The sequence below is a fragment of the Muntiacus reevesi genome, chromosome 1 (genome assembly GCF_963930625.1).
Source record: "Muntiacus reevesi chromosome 1, mMunRee1.1, whole genome shotgun sequence".
NCBI lineage: Eukaryota > Metazoa > Chordata > Mammalia > Artiodactyla > Cervidae > Muntiacus > Muntiacus reevesi.
This window is the reverse complement of record NC_089249.1, coordinates 177,368,273-177,379,393: the sequence shown is the minus strand read 5'-3', so window position 1 is coordinate 177,379,393 and position 11,121 is coordinate 177,368,273. Positions and strand designations below refer to the sequence as shown.

Here is an 11,121-nt window from a genome sequence, read left to right as displayed (position 1 = left end):
AGGACAGGGAGCACTGGGAGCCTCTGAAGCAGCAGCAGATGCTCTCTGCTGCCTTGCTGGGTGGTGGCATCAGTGAACAGAAGGGGGAGGGGAGGAACAGCCCTGCTCAGGATTGAGGGGAAGCGTGGTCTTCCTAACTCCCCTAACTGGCTGTGGTGACCCAGGCTATCACCAAGGGAGGGGCCAGGCTGAGTGTCCTAGAATCTCCATACTAGATGGTCCAAAGGAGGTTACTGAGCATATATTTACATGGATTCAACAATGAAATGACGGGAAAAGCATCAGAGTTTGTCTAGTTTCATACGTTCACTGGAGAGCAAGGAGATCCAACCAATCCACCCTAAAGGAAATCAACTCTGAATATTCATTGGAAAGAATGATGCTGAAGCTGAAGCTCCAATACTTTGGCCACCTGATGCAAAGAGCTGACTCACTGGAAAAGACCATGATGCTGGGAAAGATTGAGGGCAGGAGGAGAAGGGTGTGACAGAGGATGAGATAGCTGGATGTCATCACCAACTTAATCGAGATGAGTTTGAGCAAACTCAAGGATATAGCAAAGGAAAGGGAAGTCTGACAAGCTACATTCATGGGGTCACAAGAAATTGGACACAACTTAGCTACTGAACAACAACAACACTATCTTCACTGGAGGATGCTGAATTAGGAAATATGTTCTCAGTTAAAGACTCTCTACTCATCATTCTGCCCACTGTATTACCCAAACTTCAAGGTTAGAGTTGTACCCTTTAAGGATACTAATTTTATGTTGGCAAAGAAAATGCCTTATTCATTTTCCATCTCTTGCAGTTTGAGGTCCATGATGTTCTTCCAAGAAGGATTAAATACAATGCTGGAGGAAAGAATGAATTACAAGAATGAGGAATAAATTCTTCAGATTAAACCTAGTGCCTCTCCCAAAGCTCTTGTCCTTTCCTTGGGACATATTGTCCCTCTCTGGTCACCCTCCTTCACGTGGCTGTGTGTTTCTGCCCCAGTCTACGCAGGGCATCCTTCACATCCTTGTTTCTCAGACTGTAGATGAGGGGGTTGAGCATCGGGATGACCAGAGTGTAGAAGACAGAGACCACCTTGCCCTGCTCCACGGACTCCACAGCTCCCGGCTGGGCATACATGACAAAAAGGGTCCCATAAAAGAGGGACACAGCTGTCATGTGGGAGCCGCAGGTGGAGAAGAGCTTGTGTCTCCCTCCTCCTGAGCGCATCCTCAGGATGGTCCCTGTGATGTAGCTGTAGGAGACGAGGACCACGAGTGTGGTGCCCACGATGAATAGGCCACAGATGCCAAACATGACCAACTCATTGATGGTAGTGTCAGCACAGGCAAGCTTGAGCAGAGGGGGCACATCACAGAAGAAGTGGTCGATGTGGTTGGAGCTGCAGAACGGGAGGCTGAATGTGAAGCTGGTCTGCAGGACGGAGTTGAGGCCGCCCCCGCAGTAGGAGCCCAGCACCAGGCGGGCGCAGACCGAGGGGCGCATGGAGATGGGGTAGCGCAGGGGGCTGCAGACGGCCACAAAGCGGTCATAGGCCATCACGGCCAGGAGGAAAGCCTCAGTGGTGCCCAGTAGGGCGAAAAAGAAAAATTGAATGATACATCCCTCAAAAGTGATAAACTTGGAGGAGGACAGGAAGTTCGCCAGGGCCTTGGGGGAGATGACAGATGAGTAGCACAAGTCCAGGAAGGAGAGGTTCTTGAGGAAGAAGTACATTGGGGAGTGCAGACGGGCATCCAGGGTGATGAGCATGATCATGGTGAGGTTCCCCAGGACAGCCACCACGTACAGGGCCAGGAACAGAGCAAAGAGCAGGGCCTGGGTTTGGGGACCTCCCTCAAATCCCTCCAGCACAAACTCTTGCAAAGGCATCTCTGAGAGGTTTCTGTTTTCATGGGGTGACATGGCCCTGAGCTGGTGACATAGGGCAGAGAGCAGAAAGCTGGTGGGAGGCAGTGAGAGGGAGCAGGTCAGGGTCACAAAGTCATCCTCTCTTGGAGAACAGGCACCCTTCAGTGCCCAACTGCAGGGGCAACTAGATACCACTCTTCTTCCTGACAAATACTAGCTGATTTGAAGTATAATCATTTCCTCTGATTTACTAATTACGAAGTGTGCTTGGAGCACTCACCCTGTGGGAGACGGAGCATTTGCTATGAGAAAAGATTCAAGGGGTCCTGCCAAGCCGAGAGTCTACTGTGTAAGGGTGGCTTCCATCTCCCTGTCCTTGCTTTGAAGGACATGCTCTTCCTCCCCACAGGGATGCTCCTGAACTGTGCTATTTCTACACCCGCTCAGTTATCTAATCCTGCACCTCCCACCTCTTATTTATTCATTCTTTAATTTCAGAAATTGTTAAGCACTTCATGCCATCAGGAAATGACCCAGTGATAGCTCTGTCCTGGGACAGGCTGGGAGCAGGTAAGGGACCAACCCTTACAAGGCCAGTGTGTAGCTACGCCTTTCTCTCCTGCAGGACCTGAGACCTAACTTAGCTTCTTTGTCTCTGAGACAGGATCTTGTTGGCAACCTCCGCAGAACTCTCTGCATCCTTGAGAATCTAAGGGTTCTTTCTTGTAATGTCCGGATGTTAGACAATTCCCGGAGAGGAGAAAGTCCGCGTCCATGGTCTGAAAATCAGCAGGTCAGGGGCTGTGACACATTTAGCATGTGGCATATCCTCTCTCATCCTGACTTCCATGCCCCTGGCTCCTCTGCACACCCTGTAGGGTGATTGCTTGGAGCTGTGGGAGCCACCAACATGGTCACGTCTGTCTCAGTGACTGGGTCCACCTGCTGGGCGCTGCTTCCTGTCCCTGTCACAGCCCAGACTAGGGCTGACCTCCACACTCACATGGGACTTGGGCACCAGCTGTGTGATGCCCAGAGGGGTGATCAGGGGAGATGCAGCCTAAAAAAGGGAGGAGTGAGGAAGGAAGGTGGACACCACAGTGCCTCCCAGGACTAAGAGGAGCATCAGTGGGAGAGCAGAGCCGATTTTAGAGTAGTTTCATTCTTTAGAGGTGTGAACTGCAGGATCACAGGGTTGGCCACCTTCAGAGGGAGTGCCCTCCCCGGGAGTCGGGGAGTACAGGCAGCAGCTATGTGGTCGGTGATGCCTGCAGAGCAACGATGACCACCACATTCTCGCTCAGCCTGCAGTTCTCTTAGAAGGTGGTCTGAGAGAGTTCACACTTTTCAACACTAGAGCATGCAGGAGAAAAAGTGGGTTGCCCATCTTTCCTCTCCTGGCTGGCCTGACTCCAACCTTCACAGGACAGCAGAGTATCACAGTTTGACTAGGGATGCCCCGGCATTGTGCAGTGTAACATGGGTTAGGAGTTGGTGGTCTCAGTGGAGCTGGTGGGATGCCCTACACACCTCCACTGCCCACTCCTTGGCTGTCCTCCCATCCCTGTCCTGTACGCACATTCACATTAGTCTTGGCTAAGTTTTTGCTGGACTGAATTGGGTGAATTAAACTCAGGTGACCATTATATCTACTACTGTGGGCAGGAATCCCCTAGAAGAAATGGGGTAGCCCTCCTAGCCAACAAAAGAATCTGAAATGCAGTACTTGGGTGCAGTCTCAAAAATGACAATGATCTCTCTTCATTTCCAAGGCAAACCGTTGAATATAACAGTTATCCAAGTCTATGGCTCAACCAGCAATGCTGAATAAGCTGAAGTTGAACGGTTCTATGAAGACCTACAAGACCTTCTAGAACTAACACCCCCAAAAGACGTCCTTTTCATTATAGAGGCCTGGAATGCAAAAGTAGGATGTCAGGAAGCACCTGGAGCAACAGGCAAGTTTGGCCTTGGAGTATAGACTGAAGCAGGGCAAAGCCTAACAGAGTTTTCCCCAGAGAACACACTTATCATAGCAAACACTCTCTTCCAACAATACAAGAGAAGACTCTACACATGGACATTACCAGATGGTCAGTACTGAAATCAGATTGATTATATTCTTTGCAGCTGAAGATGAAGAAGCTCTAAACAGTCAGCAAAATCAAGGCTGGGAGCTGAGTGTGGCTCAGATCATGCACTCCTTATTGCCAAATTCAGACTAAATTTGAGGAAAGTAGGGAAAACCACTAGACATTTCAGGTAAGACTTAAATCAAATCCCTAATGATTATACAGTAGAAGTGACAAATAGATTCAGGGGATTAGATCTGATAGACAGAGTGCCTGAAGAACTTTGGAAGGAGGTTCATGACATTGTACAGGAGGCAGTGATGAAGACCATCCCCAAGGAAAAAAAATTCAAAAAGGCAAAATGGTTGTCTGAGGAGGCCTCACGAAGAGCTAAGAAAAGAAGAGAAGCTAAATACAAAGGAGAAAAGGAAAGATATGCCCATTTGAATGCAGAGTTCAAAGAATAGCAAGGAGAGATACGAAGGCCTTCCCCAGTGATCAATGCAGGGAAATAGAGGACAATAGTAGGATGGGAAAGATCAGAGATCTCTTCAAGAAACTTAGAGATACAAAGGGAATATTTTATGCAAAGATAGCCACAATAAAGAACAGAAATGGTATGGATCTAACAGAGGTAGGAGCTATTAAGCAGAGGTGGCAAGAATACACAGAAGAACTATACAAAAAATATCTTCACGACCCAGATAACCACGATGGTGTGATCACTGACCTAGAGCCAGACAGTGGGCCTTAGAAAGCATCACTATGAACAAAGCTAATGGAGGTGATGGAATTCTAGTTGAGCTATTTCAAATCCCAAAAGATGATGCTATGAAAGTACTGCACTCAATATGTCAGCAAACTTGGAAAACTCAGCAGTGATCACAGGACTGGAAAATGTCAGTTTTCACTCCAATCCCAAAGAAAGGCAATGTCAAACTGTTCAAACTACCACAAAATTGCACTCATCTCACAGGTTAGCAAAGTAATGCTCAAAATTCTCCAGGCCAGGCTTCAACAGTATGTGAACCATGAACTTGTAGATGCTTAAGCTGGATTTAGAAAAGGCAGAGGAACCAGAGATCAAATTGTCAACTTCTGTTGGATCATCAAAAAAGAGAGTTCCAGAAAAGCATCTACTTCTGCTTTATTGACTATGCCAAAGCCTTTGACTGTGTGGATCACAACAAACTGTGGAAAAATGTTTAAGAGATGGGAATACCAGACCACTTGACCTGCCTCTTGAGAAATCTGTATGCAGGTCAGGAAACAACAGTTAGAACTGGATGTGGACCAACAGTCTGGTTCCAAATCAGGAAAAGAGTACGTCAAGGCTGTATGTTGTCACCCTGCTTATTTAACTTATATGCAGAGTACATCATGAGAAACGCTGGGCTGGAACAAGCACAAGTTGGAATCAAGATTGCCAGGAGAAATATAAATAACCTCAGATATGCAGATGACACCACCCTTATGGCAGAAAGTGAAGAGGAACTAAAGAGCCTCCTTGATGAAAGTGAAAGAGGAGAGTGAAAAAGTTGGCTTAAAACTCAACATTCATAAAACTAAGATCATGGCATCAGGTCCCATTACTGCATGGCAAATAGATGGAGAAACAGTGGAAACAGTGGCAGACTTTGTTTTTTTTTTGGGCTCCAAAATCACTGCAGATGGTGACTGTAGCCATGAAATTAAAAGACCCTTGCTTCTTGGAAGAAAAGTAATGACCAATATAGACAGCATATTTGAAAGCAGAGACATTACTTTGCCAACAAAGTCCGTCTAGTCAAAGCTATGAGTTTTCCTGTAGTCAGGTATGGATGTGAGAGTTGGACTATAAAGAAAGCTGAGTGCTGAAGAATTGATGTTTTTGAACTGTGATGTTGGAGAAGACTCTTGAGAGTCCCTTGGACTGCAAGGAGATCCAACCACTCAATCCTAAAGGAAATCAGTTCTGAATATTCATTGGAAGGACTGATGTTGAAGCTGAAACTCCAACACTTTGGCCACTTGGTGTGAAGAAATGATTCATTTGAAAAGACCCTGATGCTAGGAAAAATTGAAGAGAGAAGGAGAAGGTGGTGACAGAGGATGAGATGGTTGGATGGCATCACTGACTTGATGGGCATGAATTTGAGTAAGCTTTGGGAGTTGGTGATGGACAGGGAGGCCAGGCATGCTGCAGTCAATGGGGTCAAAAAGAGTCAGACACGACTGAGTGACTGAACTGAACCTAAGCTTTTTCTGTCCATCTCTGCCTACGTCCTGTTTGCACACACGATGGAGCCACTGTGGCCGGAGTGGTCATCTTTTCCCCACCACCCCAGTCCTGCTGTCTTGCTTTTATGTCCCTTGTGGTTCCCAGCTTCATGTTCTATTCTGTTTCCCAGGACAGTTTGTCCATTTCAGGGGCCTTGGGTCCTGAGAACAATGACCCCTAGGATGCCTAGTGAAGCCCATGAGAAACAATTTGTATTTTCTTCTGGGAAGCCAAGATGGTTTTTGAAAATAAACTCAGACATTCTGTTGGCTGTTGAGATACTGCAGTGGAGCTGTGGCCACTTCAGTAAACCTATGATTAAACTTCATATGTACCTTCCCCTGTGAAACAGAAGAATCCAGTGTTGACTGCAAGCCTCTGTATTTAACGACTGGGCCTTGCGTCCTTTTCTTGTCAATTTCATTAGGCAAATGCAGTCTGAGGCCCTGTAACAATATCATTACCTAAAGCTGGTCAGAAATGCAAGGTCTCAGGCCACTGGATTTAAGTCCAGGTTTATTTGAGACCTGCTGATTATTTCTACTTTCATTAATGTTCAGACCTGCTCTCCTGACTGACCATGCCCAGTGCAGTTGGGAGGTGGGCAGTGATACATCCAGGTCCAGGCTCCCAGGACTCACCTGTCAGTGATGCTGATCACGCCCTGCTGAGTGATGACCGCACCGCTCCTGTGATGTCGGAAGGGGCATGGCTCACCCAGGACCCTGTGCTCCCGGGGCGGACAGGACTCCTGACCCAGGTCTGTGCTGATGGTAATGTGGCATTGAGCACCCTCCACCCTGTTCAGCTCTGGCCTCCTGTGCGGGGAAGTGAAGTGGGGAGGGAGGGAGCAGAAGAGAGCACCTGGGTCATGGTGAGAGGGAGGCCAGGTGCTCCAAGGGCCTTCTGCAGGAAGCTCTTAGGTCTCGGTAAAAGCAGAAGAGGGGATGGGCTCAGCTCACCTGCTCCCTGTGTCTGTCCCCTCAGCCAGCTGGTACTCATGGCACCTGCATCTTTGGGTCCCTCTGCTGGGAAGATGCTCTCCACTTGGCACAGCTGGGATTTACGGCCTCAAATGGCCAATTAGGTGAGACTTGGCCTTTGAGTGCACTGGGGCTCCCTACTCCCAGGGTCCCAGGGAGAGGTAGCCCTGTGGTCAAACTTCCTCTGATACATCTCAGCCCAGAACATGACGGTTAGGAGTGACTCCCTGAAATCATTCTGAACTACTGGGGCCCATTGAGCAAGAAGTGACAATTTAGAGGAACCCAGTGGTCCTCCTTGGAAAGGCCTCCCCAGGGCTGCAGCTGTGGCCTTCTGGCCCACAGCCCTTCCTCTGTCTCATCACGGTGTGTTGGTGTGACAAAGGCGATGTGCAGGCCTCTGCGCCAGCTGAATAAGTGCAGCCCTTTCCCGGCCATAAGGCGGCTCTTCTATCAGTGCAGATTGAGTAAACATATGTTAAAACAAAATATTTTCATCCTTGGAAGACATCCCGAATCACATTATAAATGTCGTATATGGTTAATAGAAAAATATAGAAAGTTTTATAGTAAAAAGCTGGAGATAGTTGTGTTATGAATATCCTAAGGAAAATGAGGCTCTTATGGCTCCACAATTATTAGACAAAGCAGATTTCAGGGAAAAGGTTTGCATATTATAAAGGGGTGTTTCCAAATGAAAATGACAAAGCTGGATGATGTGAAAAACTTAAGTTTGTATACAAATTATGAAAACTTAAAATATATGAAGTAAAAACAGTTAAAAGAGATGAAACATCCAAATCATGATTATATTATCACGTTTTCCCCAGTGGTTGATGAAATAAACCAAAGCATTGTCATGTGTTACATTGCTTCAGAACGTTAGCAGTATGGGCCTGCTTGGCATAGATGCAGCACTACACTCAGCAGCTGTGGAATATAAATTCTCCTGAATCAGATACAGCATCAGTGTAATTATGTGAATAATGTCTGCCTCCAAAAATGAGTACCCAGAAACTCAGAATGTGACCTTACTTAGAAATAGGGTCTTTCCAAGTGAATTAGAAAGATGTCATGCTGGATTAAGTGGGTCCTAAATTCAATAACTGGTGTCCATCAAAGAAGAGGAAAAGGCCCAAAGACACAAGGTCAAAGGGCATGTAAAGATTGGAGAGAAGTTGGAATGATGCAGGAACAGGGGAAGGAACATCAACGTTGCCAGGAGCCCCCAGGAAGAGGCAAGGAAGAATATTTGTCTAAAGCTACCAAGGGCAGCAGACCCTGCTGACAACTTGATTTTGGACACCTATCCTTCAAGCTCATGAGAAGATAAATTCCTGTGGCTGTAAGTCACCCACTTTGTGTTAACTAGTTATGATGACTCTGGTGACTCTCACAGGAGGGCAGTGAGGGAGTCTGCTCTCACCATTGGCGAAAACCTTCACTCTCCCATCTCAGGGGTGTATCACCTCTGCAGCTCTATGTCAAAGGGTACTCTGCGTGGATCTTTTTCACCTTTCCCAACACTTCCATGTTCTCCACCACTTATTTCATTTACTTTAAACATGAAAACATATCTGAATTACTTGTAGAATCTTCTTTAGAGAGACATTTATGTTACTTGCTTTTTAGTTGGTTTTTCAATAATGAATATTATGAACATTTTCTCACCTCTAAGTGTATAAAGACATACTTTTCCTAAACCTCATTAATTTCAACATTAATCTTACATAATGGAGCCTCTTTTCTTCCATCAATATTCTGTTTTGTCATCCAGTTAGTCTACTCAGTCGTAGAGATAAAAGCCTCCCCTTTCAAGATGTCCTGGTTCCAAGGGACTGTTTGGTCTATAAGGTGCACCGTTACCAAGGTGTTGTCTAACATGATGGGCCCAGAGGATTGTCCACGCCAATCTCTTTTTTCTGTTCTAGTTCTTCAAAAATCTAAATGGACTACATACATAACATCTATGGGAACAGGAGGTTGATTTTTTTTTTTTTTTCTGTAAATCATTCTGGTCTTTCACTGTCTTGGTGAGCAATCACATCACATAAATTTATGTTTATACTTATCTGGGCAATTTTTCTCAAAAAGATTGTACCAATGGAATGCTATCAGCAATGCATGAGTCTTAGTTTTCAAATGTCCTCATTTTTCTGCATATGTTAAATCTGTGCTGTTTTGTTTTAATTTGTATTTCCTAGTTGCTGATGTGCTCTAGTAACCTTTTCAAAGTATTTCTGGCCATTTGGGTTTTCTTTCTTATTTTCTATTAGATATTTGCTAAAACTTCAGCTTCAATTGTTGCACTAAATGGAATCATTTAGGACATCTCTCTCTTGCTCCTTATTTTTCAAAGTCCTCTACATATTCTTTGACATGGTGCATCCTCTTTTATACTGTTTTTTTCCCTTGAATTTATAGCATTGATTTTAGAGTCATGAGAGTAGTTAACTCTGGAGTACAAGAAATGGAATTTAGGAAAGCTTCTTTGTCCTGATCTGTGTAGTGGTAAGTTTCAGGAGTGAATTTCACTGTATAATTTTTTTTAATATAATTATAAATATAAAATATTAGCATAAATAGAAAGATCTATGTATGCCATTCTGAGACTAGGAAGGTGAATTCTGTGCCTGGAGGTCTGAGTTATCACCTCTAAAGACAATGTCAACCACACCCTTGGTGTGGTGGAGCAGGAACCGTGGAAACATCTGATCCAAGTGGAGCCAGCAGAGTCACATCAGACAACTGACCTGGCTCCTCCATGAGATGTACTGTTTGTCAGACCTGAGCCACTGAAGCAAAACCTATGTCAGCGACGTCAGTCACACCATGTGGAAACTTGCCCACATATTTTAATTACTTCTTAAGCAATTCTCTTCTGTGATGGTAGTGAAGGTGGGCTGGAAAGAGGTCAAGTGGAGGCAGGAGTCAATGCTTCTTGAAAGTCAATGCCTTTCAGTGAATGCTTATCATTGCTTAATGGACGATGGCAAGGCTCTGCACCTGGGTAGGGTCAAGAGAAATTGTAAACATATGTGAAAGTCATTAGGGACTTTTTTCTGTGTGTAATTTGGGTCAAGGTGATACAACAAGACAATGTTTATTTTCATTTCTCCAAAAAAACTCTTAATGAAAACATTTTTGTGTGTGCAATACATAAACATATGAGGGGAGAGAGAGAATAGTATTACTGAGTAAATGTAAACAAATATTATAAAAGCATGTGATGTTTTGAAATTCAAAGAATATAATACAGTACATTAGGAGAATGATGGCAGGAAAAATCCAGGATTGTCTCAATTAATGCAGGTAAAATTTGATAAAAATCAACACTTTTTTCATCAGGTATATGAATGTAAACCATGATATATATATGTTTTATATATATGGTTTATATATGAACCATGTGGTTTATATATGAATATAAATCTTGCTATATAACTGTGCCATGTGCTGTGTGCTTATTCACTCAATCATGTCCGGCTTTTTGTGAACCCGTGACTTGTAGCCGCCAGACTTCTCCGTCCTTGGGATTCCCCAGGCAAGAATACTGGAGTGGGTTGCCAAGCCCTCCTCCAGGGGATCTTCCCAACCCAAGGACTGAACCCAGGTTTTCTGTATTGCAGGTGGATTCTTTACCATCTGACCCACCAGGGAAGCCCATTATATATATATACATATATATATATACATATATATATGTATGTATATGTGATATATATAAGATTTTCCTATAAGATTAGGAACAAAGTAAGGATGCCTGCTCTCCCCACTTCTATTCACTGAAGATCTTGGCTACAGCATTTAATCATGAAAAAAGATCTCAAAGAGATCCAAATTGATAAAGAATTTAAAATATCTCTGTTTACATATGATGTTATAATATATATATACAAAACCCTAAAAACCCATTAAAATCTATTAGAAATAGCAAA

At 44.5% G+C, this 11,121-nt stretch overlaps 1 protein-coding gene across 1 annotated transcript; it reads right to left on the bottom strand.

Annotated features, from left to right (window-relative positions):
- Positions 1 to 971: 971 nt before the first annotated feature.
- Positions 972 to 1,922, bottom strand: LOC136165075 (olfactory receptor 9S13-like). The gene has a single exon (XM_065930986.1). The coding sequence runs from the start codon at positions 1,920 to 1,922 to the stop codon at positions 972 to 974; it is 951 nt and encodes a 316-aa protein (XP_065787058.1).
- Positions 1,923 to 11,121: the final 9,199 nt, after the last annotated feature.

Bases quoted from the DNA above. Each gene is read 5' to 3' on its own strand.
- LOC136165075 (XM_065930986.1), bottom strand. From the start codon at position 1,922: ATGTCACCCCATGAAAACAGAAACCTCTCAGAGATGCCTTTGCAAGAG.